The sequence below is a fragment of the Xiphias gladius genome, chromosome 8 (genome assembly GCF_016859285.1).
Source record: "Xiphias gladius isolate SHS-SW01 ecotype Sanya breed wild chromosome 8, ASM1685928v1, whole genome shotgun sequence".
In the NCBI taxonomy this organism is placed as follows: Eukaryota; Metazoa; Chordata; class Actinopteri; order Istiophoriformes; family Xiphiidae; genus Xiphias; species Xiphias gladius.
In genome coordinates this window covers 26,187,552-26,201,549 of record NC_053407.1, presented here as the reverse complement: position 1 = coordinate 26,201,549, position 13,998 = coordinate 26,187,552, and the positions used below count along the sequence as shown (strand labels likewise).

Here is a 13,998-nt window from a genome sequence, read left to right as displayed (position 1 = left end):
AGTGCTTCCAAACTTATTGCATAGTAATAAAAAACGGCCTGCAGCGGTTGAAAGTGCCCAAACCACCACCCCAGGGTCATAACAACAACCGCAGGTCGAGGACGGGCTACGGACCGGGCAGGTTTACCCCATGCAAGTTCCTGTCAACATCGCTTGATTAATAAGTCACTTCTTGTAAAATTGCACCGCTTAAGTACAAATACGAGCTCTGATGGGTCTCCCATCCCCCCAAAGCCAAAATCTAGTTTTAAAGACCTGAAATGTTTTACTTTATATTTCTTGTTCATACGGTATAGTTGTGTTTTTATCAAATTACTTGGGCAAGGTGGAGTTATCCCATCATTTAAGGCTGCAATCAACTATTACTTTATTTATCATTAGGTCTAACAACTGTTCAGCTGTTTTTTGTACAAAAAATGTCAGAAAATGTTGAAAAAAGCCCATCGTCATTCTCTGAAGGCCGAGTGAACTTGTTCAAAACACAAAAATGTTAAGTTAGCTATCATGAAAACCTGGGAGGTATTCACATTTGAGAATTTGGTACCAGTGAATTAAAAGTTATGTAAATTATTAATCCGTTATCAAAATTTATGCTAATTAATTTTCTTTCAATGGACCAATCGATTAATCAACTGGTCATGTCAGACTACTGGATGGTTTCTTGGTGTCTGGGGTAATGATCAAAATGCCATGTACATTGGGGAGTTAACAGGGGCGCAACAACAAATTTTTGCACCGGGGGGCCCCTAGGAAGTTAATCTGGCCGAGATTCAAACCAATTACAGTATATATTTCACATTTCTTTTTTTGTACGCTCTGTAGGTATTTTTACCTTTACAGCTGAGCAAAAGTAAAGGTGAACAAAGTTCAACTGGAATCAGGTGTTCAAAATCAAGAACAGTCACAATTAATCACACAATCCTTTTTTTTTTATTAGAAATAGCATTAGCTGTACACTGCACTGTGCACTGTGCACCATAAACATTAGAAAGCATTTCCCCCTCTCCCATCTTTTTGGTCGAGGGACAAAATAGCATAGCAGAACTCCAGTTATCAAAATCCTATGTACACGTAAAAGCTAAGTTCTTTTTGTGGAAAGAAGAAAAAAAAAAAAAAAAAAAAAAAACGGGGAGGAAGACTCGATTTATCTCGTTGATATAGTCCAATTGAGATGGTTTTGATCCTAAATCATAGTCCTTAGTGAGTCCATCAATCATCCAGGCCCGGCGACTCTCCTTGTTGTATTCTTGATGCTATTCTGATGGCTTCCTCCAGCGAGGGCTGATCACTGAGCTACAGAGAACAGGAAAAACAATGTACATAATGCAAACATTGATTGGCATACTGATAATCACTGTTAATCAGTCGGTACTACTGATTTAATGTATTTACTCTGCCACCCCTTTGAGAGACAACACCTCTGGCTGTAACTGAGCGTGTTAAAGGCTGATGACTGTCACACGGTGGCCAAAGGTGTAAAAGGGTGCTTTGTAATTAACATGACAGAAGCAGCGGAAGGGGGTAAATGGAAACAATGTTTTTCGGGATAAATAAGGCTCAGTCATCAGGACCTGCAACCTTTGATGCGTCACCCCTCAGGGGTTTTAGGGCCTAAATAGTTAATATATTGTTTAAAGTTAACATAATAGTATAATATGTGGTTAAAGCAAATGTCTTTGAATAGATAAAACATTACCTTTCATGTAGCGATCTGTTTGATAGAGGGACAATCAGTTTTTATCGTTACATAATCACCTGGTCACCCCACCAATGGAAAACATTGACTCTGATGTATTGAAAATTCCACTTATTTCTTTCTGCCTTTGGTGATAACCTTTTGTACTGGTGTCAAAGCAAAATGGAATGAAACCCCAACTGTAAATTCTTATTTATACAGCACTGCCCCCCCCCCCCGAAAGCGTGGATTACATATAAACTCACACATCCCATTGTTGGTAAGTTTCAGTTTGGTGTGATCCCTAATCAAATGCACCAGCAAGAAAGCAGAGACACACCTACACCCCATGAGCTGAACCCCACCTACCCATGATTTCCAGCTAAGCGTTTAGGCAAATAGCAACAGGGTGGGATCTGGGGAGTGATTACGTGGGGGGGACTAACTTAAGTACCCTTTAGTCCTGACTGAAACTCCTGTCAGTATCACATAAACAACAGAACATTCAGTGCAGTTCTCAGCAAAAACAAGAGACCGAAATGCAGCAGACTCCGTAGGATCGGCATTCCTCTGCTGCTACACTTGTATTCCCCCAGCAAGCTAACCAGTCTTACAGATGTAACATTTTCTGCGCTGAAACAACATCGAGTGGCGAATGTACCCAGTCTTCTTCGTCATAAATTGAACTAAACAAATTCACAGATTGGAACTCACCCCACCAGTCTATTCACTCCTATGGTGTCGTTCTACGAACCTGCACAGCAATGTGAGTGCCGTTGGAGGTGGCCAGTAATGTGACAGGATGAATGTCATCCTGTTCTTGGCTGTAGCCTGCCTCCTCCACAGTTTGGAACGAGGCCATGTCGGGCGTCATGATGGCCACCTGGGGGAGACAGAGTTGTTGTACGCCAATCAATCGTCTGCTTTGATGTTGGGTCACAAATCAGTTGGTGACCACATATGATGCCATAAGGGAGGGACAGAGAATTGGTTGTGCACTATAAAAGGATTAAATGTCCAACAATTAGACTAGAAATGGACAGACACCTGAAAAAGACTGTTGTGGTTTGTTTTTTTTGGCCAGTTTGTAACATTTTAAGTAAAAGTGGCTGGTCTCATGAAGTACGTTTTGTTTCTAAATTCAAGTTACTGTGACACAGTAACCCATCGTTTTTTTTTTCTAAATAGGCCTTCAATAGTTAGATGTCATGTGAAGTTATGCATTAACACGTCACACAACATCACATGAAAACCCTATTAAAAGGGGAAAAAAAAGGAGCTTATTCTAACATTTTTTTGGACAGTCTACACAGAATTCAGGCAGTTGTTTACCTGTTCATCTGAGCCGTCTGTTGTTACCATGGTAACTGAGTGAGCACCTTGCGTTGCCAGTTCGTGGGCCGGGATGGTTATGGTTGTGCCTTCCTGGGTTACCATGGTGATTGTGCCACCCATAGCTTGTAGGTCTGCTTCGGAGATACTGACCTGATGTGAGACACCATACAATACAGATTTAGGAGCATTCACAGTAAATCGTTCAGGCACCTTCGTGGAACAATATGGTCACATTTTTTGTCCGGTCATTTTCTCTTTGAATTGAATTATTTTATCTACTATTAGTTTCATAATCAGTCTGCCTTATTCCTTTTTTGTTTTAACTGCAAAATTCATAATAGAAACAAGGCACAAGAAACCACTGTGTTAGGAAAGATGGGACCATTTCTGGGACGGTTTTCATTTTATTTTTTTAATATATATTACAGACTGGATATCGGGCCTATCTTCAGACTGCAGGTCACTGTCAACTAGGTTATTTTTTCCAGAAAAGTCTGTCAGAGGACCTTTGATTTGAAATTATTTTGTCACAGTACGGTACGGTACAGTTTATGTTGAAGCGGAATCACCAGTGCCTAGCTCAGCTGCTGGTGTTAGCAAGAACGTTGCTGTTCACAAATGCAAATGATCCTCCCATCCTCGGGCGTCTGGACACCTGTGCTGAACTTGCCAAGTCTGAGTTTCAAAGTAACGGAGTCTGGACTTGGCGAACTGCGTTTCGAGAGAGGCCCTGAATTCTTGGAACTCCATGGACTGTGTTGACTACTTGCAGTGATGTCACTGCATTCCGTTACCTGCTGTTGCGTCCCGTCCTCCTGCGTTACCAAGGCAACGTGCTGCTGACCAACCATGTCCGAGCTCTCAACTGGAACCTGCTCTGAGCCGGAGTCGTCCGCCTCGACCACCGCTGTTGTGTAGCTCACGTTAGGGTCATCAATGGCGTCTGCATTAGGATTGAAAGATTTTGTCTGTCAGTATTTTTAAATGTTATTCATATGTAATTTCATATTTCGTTTATTTTCAATCTGTGTATATTTCCTGTACATTTTCACACAGTGCAAATTTCTTATCCAACCTTCATGCAGTTTCCTATTTTTCTTTCATATACATTTATTTCTGCTTCGTTTGTTCTAGTGTCGTTATTGTTGTTGTTGGCACAATTTAAACCTTCTCGTCTTCACTACACTTATTAATATCCTAGTGTTTCTTTGTGGTACTACATATTCCAATTCCACTGTATTGTTTTATTTTATTTATTGTTTTATTATATTCCATTTATTATCACGACAAACAAAAGCATCAAATAGTCACATCTGAGAAGCTGGAACCCCTGAATCTTTTTTCGAGTTATCAATTAATTGCTGATCAATTATCTGTGAATTACACCACTATTAAAGAATGTTTTCATTATCGATTAATCAGTCAATTATCATCTCGATTAATCATTTGTTCTATACAATGTCAGAAAATAGTGAAAAAGGTTATATTATTATTTTATTTTTTTTTTACAGCCCAAGGCCATGTATTCAGATTGCTTGTTTTTAATCAACCAATGGTCCAGACCTTAAATATAATCAGTTTTCGACCATATGCGAAAAAGAAAAGCATCAAATTCTCACACTGAAGAAGCTGCAACCATAGAACGTTTGGCATTTTTCCTTGAGAAATGACTGCGGCTATTAATTGATTTTGGAAATTGTTGCCAATTTAATTCCTGTCAATCAGCTAAAGGATTAATTGACTAATTGTTGCAGTTCCATATCCAAGTTTGATCTGATCCTACACATCTCACAGTTCTTGAAAGTGAAACCGTGTGTTAAGGAGTTTCTCTATATCATTATTTTTACACTGACCTGTTGGTGGCTCAAAGTACGCCTCCTGCTCCTCCTCGATGGGCTCTGTGTCGTTGTGGGCAGTGCGTTTGTGCATGGCGAGCGTGGAGATCTGTTTGTAGGTCTTCCCACAGTGGTTGCAGTTGTAAGGTTTGCAGGGTGTATGAACAACATGGTGTTTGTAGAGGCTGGAGTATTCTGTGAAGCGCTTCTCACACCCGGGCACTGTGCACACATATGGTTTCTCCCCTGGAGACGCAGGAAAGTAGTCAGACAATGGGTTTTGTTTTTTTAATATAAATGGAAGAAGTTGTGAAAACTCCTGTCTTTATTGAAGTGTTGTACAGCAAATCAAGAACTACTACATGCTTCACTTAAGGCTTGGTACAGGTGCAAAGCTGGAGAGTGTTGGAGTAGGATACTAAACCACTGCCTGCTGACACATTATGAGTTACATTGAACAGACAACAGAAGCGGAGGTGGTGTAAAACTACTCACCGGTGTGAATCCTCATGTGGTTCTTGTAGTTGGTGGCACTAGCGAAGGACCGTCCACAGGTCGGCTCAGAGCAGTAGTATGGCCGCTCTCCGGTGTGTGTTCGGATGTGAACCTTACGGATATTGGAGGTGGTAAACGACCTGCCGCAGCCTTCGACTGGGCATTTAAAAGGCTTCTCTCCTGCAATACAAGAAATGGGATGTCAGGGTTTAAGGAGTTATCGTTTCCAGTTTGAAATCTTCATGATTTTCCACAACTTATTGTACGGGTCTGTTGATATTTTTTTGGTGTTTAAAAGGGAATTTAGATTAAAAATCAATTCTCAATTCAAATAATGTTGTCACCAGCTTTATGTGTAAGAAATAATGAAAATGGATCCATTTGGAACTGAGTGGGAGGTGATTTTAAAATTGTTCAAGAGAGAGAAATACACAATGATAATACTTCATTGTTTGACATAACATATGCTGGTATATTCTGTGAAACACTGTATGTCTCTCTATTAGGCCATATCACTCTATAAATGACAAAATTGAAAAAATCCTGTATTTCGAAATTAAAAAGCACCATCTTGCCATCATGCTTCTCATGATGACCGTGTGCCTGAAAACTCCCCCAGCACTTCGTTGGCTCTCGGGGAGAATTACGCTCCAGGCATTCATTCAACAAAACGCCGCACTTTGTTCAGCCAATTCTGGCACTGCACAACAATCTGTGTTGTTTCAAAGATCAGATGGTGCTTGACTCTGGCCTGTTACAAAATAATAAAAATGATTGAATTTCAGTTACACACACTCAGTCACTTCTGTATTAAGCAAACAGCCCTGAGGCCATGTATTAGTAGTTATCATTTCGGCTCCTTGCTCCTGCAAAACTGCATTTAAACCCTGTGCCAGACTTATGACACGTATGGCACTTTTACACACCTTCAGTCTCACTGTATGTTGCAACACAATTATGACCTGTCAGTGAGTTTCTGGGTGTGGTAGAACACCTGTATGAGTCCTTGTGTGCTTCTGAAGGTCTCCGGATGTTTTAAAGGACTTGCAGCAGTTCAGTTCCTGGCATCTATATGGCTTCTCCCCCGTGTGTGTGCGTGAGTGACTCTTTAGGCCATACCCTTAAATAGCCAAAAAAAAAACCAAAACAAAAAAACCAAAAGTGAGTCACTGACATTCAGCAAAGCCCTTATTCCTGGTTAACACACTGTTCAATCATTTGTTGCAGCCCAATAACAGCATTTTACTTTGATTTTTAAGCGTTAATTTTTCAAGAAAATCAATATCCAGTAGTAATAATGGCATTTTCATCAAGGTGTTCAATCAGAACATTACAGCAATCAATAAGAGCTCAAAAGTAATCTGCCAAAATGTTCTGATGTATTCTGTCTCTCTTCCTACTCTGAATTATGCAGTCTGGAAAAAGATAAAATAAATACGACATGTTCCGATGTGCAAATATATTAAATTGCTTAAAAATGAATTAGACAATTCTGTGTGAAAAATTGCGTTTTCCATGGCTACCTGTTGCAAACTTCTTCCCACAGCCGGGATAGTCGCAGACATAGGGTTTGTCTCCGGTGTGGGAGCGCTCGTGTACCTGCGAGAAGCACACACAAAACTGTGTAGCAGTGAGGCTGATAAAACAAACGAGTAGCTAACAACATAATAGGATGACGCTGCGAGGAAAATACTGTCTTTATACCGTCACACACTTGAGTGGGCACAAGCAAAGCAACACAGCAAAACATAGGCGGTCACACAAAACCACAACACCCACACTTACCTTGAGATGGTGGGCAGTGGTGTAGAGCTTTCCGCAGCCCTCATATTCACAGCGGAAAGACTTTTCTCCTACATTTGAAACCCTTCCTGGCCTGTTGTCTTGACCCTGTAACACAATCTGAAAGAGGCGTCAATTAGACCTCAATGTTAAACCTGAACGAAGGATTAAAAAGTCATGAAAAAAATATTCTAGAAAGATGCTAAGATACTCTACCCGCATGTGGACGCCGTTGTCTGCTTCCACTCTGCTGAAGGACCCTAAGGGGTTTTCTATATTCTCCACCTGACAGGGAGGTGAAACGACACTTCATATTACGGTATATACTGTCAGAATCATGAACATTCACAGCCGAGGGGGAATGTGTGTGTGATTAACGGCATCAGCACATTATCCCAAAAGGTAAAAGGTAAAAAGTATTAAAAAATGACATTAAAATGTTTGTAATGTTGTATCACGATAAATTAGCCAAACTGGTGCAACACCAGTACAGTAATGTAGTATCACCTTGGTGGTGTACTGTTCCAGTACGCTGATGGTCTCAGGGTCGATGGCAGTGGCCTCGGTCTGCAGGTCTGCGATGGTGCCGTCAGCCTGGATGGCCAGGATGGTGTTGGACTGGGGCATGTGCACCGTGTGCTGGATGTAGGCTGTGCTGCCGTCCTCCAGCTGAACCTCCTGCAAGCCGCTCTGGTCATATGCATCTGCACAGAAACAAAGAGAAGGGTGCAGAGAAAGAAATCAAATGAGGGAAACTGGCCTTGGGTTTAGTGTAAAACCTGAGATGGCTTTTTGCTCAGAGAGGATGGATTGTTTCCTACTGTACATGTCTGCAGACAAAGTAACTGCTTCTTTGTACAAAGTCACTCAGCTGTCAGAGTGGACTTATTAAAATCAAGACTCATGAGTAATCACTGTTAAAAGGTAGCTATTATTAATTTACTGTACATTTCTAAATTGATTCTTTAAATTTGTTTGAGCATTTTTTTAATACCCATGAATAAAACAGACCATAAAAGCCAGATCCTAAGAATTTTCAAAATGTTTCACTGCTCTACAATCAAACAGCTAACAATGTGTTTTCAAGTCACTCCAACAGACTACAAGAGTCTTTGTAGAGTTGCCAATATTCAGCCAATTTCATGGCGCATATGAGAAGGAATCTGTCATAAAAGTGTCACAAAGAGGAAACTCCTACACTCAAAGAAACAGATCTGAGCTGAATGCAGCCACAAGACACTATGTACTGCATTTAAAGTAAAGTGTGTAACATGTTTCTAGACACACTCCAATGTCCACAAACCAGCTTGGTAGCTAACCTTTGATTTTACGCCGCAAGTTACTTGTACATTACGTCTCTAGGAGAAGACTGATTCGAAGTAGTTATGCCAAAACCCTAAATTATTCTTCATCATTTTTTCTTTTCTTAATTTCTCTCCTTTGCTCTTGCCCTTCCTTTTGAGTTGTGTGGTGTTTAAAGTTTGTAACGTTTGGTTTTAAACCAAGGAAAATACGAATAAAAACTGGTGATCACAAATAACTTGCAGAATGAACTGAATATAACCAACTGATGAAACATGACACTGTTCGTATCCGAATTACTCTTTAATTATTCACATCGGTATGCAAGTCAAGTTATTAGGTATTAAACAACTTTTACCTTTGGGTGTGTGAATGTAGGCTGTCGTTCCATCTTCTAGCTGAACTGCCTGTCCATCTTCAAGCTGTAAACTGTCCCCTCCTGCAACAGAAAAAAAAAAGTAAATTAGGCACTACTGACTCACAAACAGTAACTGGTTAATCTCTGCTCTAGCTAAATTTCTGGACGTGTCAATATATGCTCGCAGTCCTATAAGATGCCATTATGTCATCTAGATGAAATGCAAACAAACTGTTGTTTCCCACTGAGCCACAGAGCCTTGCAAGGCTGGCGGGTGATATGTCTGCACATAATGGAGTACAACGAGAATTCTCCGTGTCTTACCTGCTTTAGGCATCGACACATGCTGAACATAGGCAGCAGAGCCGTCCTCCAGCTGGATCACCTGGCCGTCCATGATCTGTCCATCTGAAAAGGAAGCTTTGGAGTCGTGCTGGATGTATGCAGTGGATCCGTCCGCAAGAGTAACAGCCTGCAGGCTCACTGTGTCCATGCTCTCCATCTGATCACCATCTGGGAAATTATTTGACAATGACAATAGTTTAACCGTAGGCTTAAGAAGTAAGAAGATCACAGTGTTATCTCTTGTTATTTTCCAAAGGGACAAGATCTGATACTGATTAATCTTTCTCTGGTTGGAGAAATCACTCATTGTTTGGATTTTACTCTTTAAAGTCGCCAACTAAGGCAAATTTGAAAGTTTTTTTAATGAGGATGGAGTGCAATGTTTTTTCTATTGCCTCCCCAGTTTGGATTCATTGTTACAAAAAATATTGTATTACTTGTCCTACTGAATCCCAGGTTTCTCTATGAGCCAGTCACACTTCCCAGCTGTTAACTGTGGTTGCAGAAAGAGCAATTCTCATATTTAATTACTGAAACATCCTTATCTCCTCCTTTATTTGTAGTCATTTGTATCTCAACACACTTTCATAGTTAGTATTAATGTATGGTGTACACATAATTGATAAGAATAACGTTTATATAGCAGTTATCAAAATAAGCTATTTCAAAGTGCTTTACAAAGGGCAGACATAAGACAAGAATATAAATAGTTACTCACTACTTTTATTTTTCATGGTTCATATTGTTTATAGTAGATGCTCATTAAATATATAGTATTCAAGTCTTATAACTAAAGTATGCATCCGTTCTTGTACTTATTTTTGTGGTTTGATAATTAAATTTACCTTTATTGAATTATTAAGTTTGTCTTATTTACTCAGCAGTGGTACAGCGACAATATTACGACATATGATAAAGAAATTATGAAATAAAATAACGAAATAATTTGGCAAGTTGTCCACCCCAGGCAGTGTTTGTAGTCGAACGTTGTTGACATCAAACAGTGTTATAAGTTCATGCGTGGGAGCTCACCTGCCACTGTCACGGCCTCTGTCAGACAGAAAGTGACCGGCTGCCCGTCTGCATCATGAAACTCGGCCATTCCCTGCGAGTCCCGGTTTATCTGGGCCAAGAGCATGCTTTAGCTGCTGGAGCGACACACGCAGGAGACACATTTGAAACTTATACCGGTGTCCACATGCCAGTGAACAAACACAGAGAACACACTTGATGAGCACTGACGGTGGAGATACTGTACAAGATGTCAGATCTAGTGGTCCACTGATGATAGTAGCACACTTGTTACATGTTACAATTTGTATGTACAGCCAACATACAAACTACCTCCAAGCCATGCTCACATACAAAGACGCTCGAAAATAATTTGGTGGGTCCCTATTAACCCCTCTTCCTCCCACATGCGCAACATGCACAGTTTTTCTACGCTGAAATACTGCACATGTGTCTAGATACATTTTGTGGTAATATGATCAAACACGTTAAGGAACGTGCAACATGTAAGCACGACAATGAAATAAAAGGTCTTGAAACTAGATTTCAACACAGGTACCATCTTCAAATCAGGGCCTCAAGTTCAGACAGTAAAGCATAATCATTTTTTTTTTTCCTTTTTATGGTGTATCAATTTCTTTTTTCTTTTCTCTATACCCTACCATAGATTCTCTTAAGGACATGCTGTGTCTTTATGTATCTCAATGTATGATCTCTGTATATTTAGACTTTTTGTACTCAAGTGATGTACAACTTATTTTTGATATGTTCTATATCCCTAAAAAAAAATTGTGAAATGGATTCTTGATTGTCGTTGTCAGGTCACACTTGTTAGCTGCGACAATGTTCTAAATAAAATTCTTAATTAAAAGGATACATAAATAAAACATGACCAGGCCTAGCTTAAAAACCCCTTAACATTACACATACATTGCTTTTTTCCCCCCATCTAGACAACATCAAACCAGGTCCAGATCAAAACCCACTGTATGGAGACTTGTCAAATCTGGACTTAATTAACCAGAAGGTAAAAAACTGTTTAAAGCAGTTTCAGATTTGTGAAACCCTTTCTCTATTTGTGAAAACTAAAGCTGCCACGATTAGTCGATTAATCAATTTGTCAATTGTCTGATGATTAATCATCATAACAAAAATGGCAAAATTTCTCTAGTTCCAGCTACTCAGATGTGACGATGTTCTTTCTTATATACAGGAGGAAAATGAATATCTTTGGGAAACTCTGGGAAAATGCAACAGGCAATTTTCACTATTTTCCGGCACTATATCTAACAAACAATAAAAACAATAATTGGTGGATTTATCGATGATTAAAATAATTATTACAGCCCTGCAACATGCAGTATGAACACAAAACTGAAACAAAGAAGATCTTAAAACTAGATTTCAACACTGGTACCTGGCTTCAAGTCAAGGCCTCAAGTTCAGACAGTAAAGCATAATCATTTTTTTTTCCTTTTATGGTGTATCAATTTCTTTTTTCTTTTCTCTATACCCTACCATAGATTCTCTTAAGGACATTCTGTGTCTTTATGTATCTCAATGTATGATCTCTGTATATTTAGACTTTTTGTACTCAAGTGATGTACAACTTATTTTTGATATGTTCTATATCCCTAAAAAAAAATTGTGAAATGGATTCTTGATTGTCGTTGTCAGGTCACACTTGTTAGCTGCGACAATGTTCTAAATAAAATTCTTAATTAAAAGGATACATAAATAAAACATGACCAGGCCTAGCTTAAAAACCCCTTAACATCACACATACATTGCTTTTTCCCCCATCTAGACAACATCAAACCAGATCCAGATCAAAACCCACTGTATGGAGACTTGTCAAATCTGGACTTAATTAACCAGAAGGTAAAAAACTGTTTAAAGCAGTTTCAGATTTGTGAAACCCTTTCTCTATTTGTGAAAACTAAAGCTGCCACGATTAGTCGATTAATCAATTTGTTAATTGTCTGATGATTAATCATCATAACAAAAATGGCAAAATTTCTCTAGTTCCAGTTACTCAGATGTGACGATGTTCTCTCTTATATACAGGAGGAAAATGAATATCTTTGGGAAACTCTGGGAAAATGCAACAGGCAATTTTCACTATTTTCCGGCACTATATCTAACAAACAATCAAAACAATAATTGGTGGATTTATCGATGATTAAAATAATTATTACAGCCCTGCAACATGCAGTATGAACACAAAACTGAAACAAAGAAGATCTTAAAACTAGATTTCAACACTGGTACCTGGCTTCAAGTCAAGGCCTCAAGTTCAAGCAATAAAACATAACCAACTTTAAGGCCCTTAACATGTCAGTAACTGTGCTTTCATGGCACAATCCCAGACACATGCTCCATTTAATTACAAATTTAGGTTTAGTGTTTAGTTAAAACACTAAAACTAGAGTCTTGGGAGCTCTGGAGAAGTTATCAGTTGTAATCCAGCCTGGTTTACATCCTCAGTTCACAGACACAGTTAGCTGCTTGTATTACTCGTATAAATGAGAAGCATTTGTAGGCTTTTTCGGGTAGTTGTGAGCCATGTTTTACTTGTTTTTACCTGGCTGACCTCTCATGTCAGTGTCTACTGTCGCCGTTGTTTTTTTTTTTTTGGCGCTTGATGATTTAAATGTAGCATCGGGGGCTAGCTAGCTACGATGTAGCACAACTATGACTTGCCACATTTGCCACTGGGAAATTACACGATATAACCAGCGCGGTGAGCCGGCTGAGTTGTAAGGCTGACCCTGGCCGGTTAGAGCACTGGCAGCATGTGAGAGCAGTCAGGTACGGTTATAACGCTCTGTCATAACGGAGCTAGCAGGTTAGCCACCATGCTAATAGCTGTGGTAACTACGCCAGTCCGCGCTGTCACGACTTCTCAGCGGCTATCATCAAACTATTTCCAAAAGATTCTCGGGTTAACAAGCGTACGTCTGTTTGTAGTCGCTATCAGAAGGCTGAGCTGTCTGTGTGCGGCAGCTTGAGGGGTAGCTAGCTGCCTCCGTGAAGCTTCAAGCCGTGAAACTGGCGACGCAGTTCGGAAACAAGACCGGGGAACCGCTGAGCTAAGTAACGATAACATAAGCATTTTGACCCGCTGGATGTCACTTTATTTTTTGCTAAAACTGTATTTTCCAGGGGTCTTTCGAGTCCATGCCGCAGCCTGCCGCCCCCAACCCCTCTCAGAGATGGCTGTGGGAATAATGCACACTGGGTAAAAACCAATTTATAAACTAACCTCCGAAAAATTTCCAACAATTCCTCCTGTTCGACCACCATGCACCAGTGCAGGAAACGCTCCGCGATGCCCGTACACCGGGAACATGTACGCCAGCGCAATCCTGCGAACTGTGCGCCCTGCCTACATACACACCAGACGCTGTGATTGGCTAGAGACTCACAAATCCCACTCCTATTGGTCAATTAATATGTCCCTCATTCACGATTCGGCTCGTGCGTTGCTGTTATTCATCTCCCCGGGCCCCTGCCAGACGCCATTCCGCGTCGGTTTTCGTATTGTCTCAGGCTTTTGACTGAAAAAGCGAAGCGTCCTCGTAGAAAATAAGTACTTAAACTTTAACACAAGGCGACAGCGGACCGAGACAGTGTATTTCGACCCGCTCTGTGCCGAAGGATGGGGTTAGGTTCGATTTTTCGACGTAAACAGCGACGTGTGGGGAGGTTTTTCGGCCTCCATGTTGGAAACAAGGTGATGTGGGAAAAACAGAGGGAATGTGGGCAATGAAGTGAAGAGAGGAAATGTCCGGCAGACACCTGTCTGACGGTGACACCAAACATCACATCTTGGATTCCTGAAATGACGGGAAAAAAAA

At 40.3% G+C, this 13,998-nt stretch overlaps 1 protein-coding gene across 5 annotated transcripts; it reads right to left on the bottom strand.

Moving 5' to 3' along the window:
• Window positions 1–919: 919 nt before the first annotated feature.
• On the bottom strand, window positions 920–13,901 carry znf143b (zinc finger protein 143b). 5 transcript variants are annotated; one of them, XM_040132648.1, is made up of 15 exons: window positions 13,404–13,900; window positions 10,160–10,275; window positions 9,107–9,295; window positions 8,783–8,863; window positions 7,630–7,826; window positions 7,339–7,407; window positions 7,126–7,242; window positions 6,864–6,939; window positions 6,335–6,460; window positions 5,341–5,520; window positions 4,864–5,091; window positions 3,805–3,953; window positions 3,008–3,160; window positions 2,430–2,558; window positions 920–1,293 (listed from the first exon to the last, which is right to left on the bottom strand). In XM_040132648.1, exons 2-15 carry the CDS (start codon window positions 10,263–10,265, stop codon window positions 1,210–1,212), a joined length of 1,884 nt encoding a protein of 627 aa, XP_039988582.1. In that variant the 5' UTR covers window positions 10,266–10,275; window positions 13,404–13,900; the 3' UTR covers window positions 920–1,209. The 5 variants fall into 5 exon arrangements, with proteins under 5 accessions (XP_039988582.1, XP_039988583.1, XP_039988585.1 ...); XM_040132649.1 differs by having other exon boundaries at window positions 10,160–10,272; XM_040132651.1 differs by lacking the exon at window positions 13,404–13,900 and adding an exon at window positions 13,097–13,368.
• Window positions 13,902–13,998: the final 97 nt, after the last annotated feature.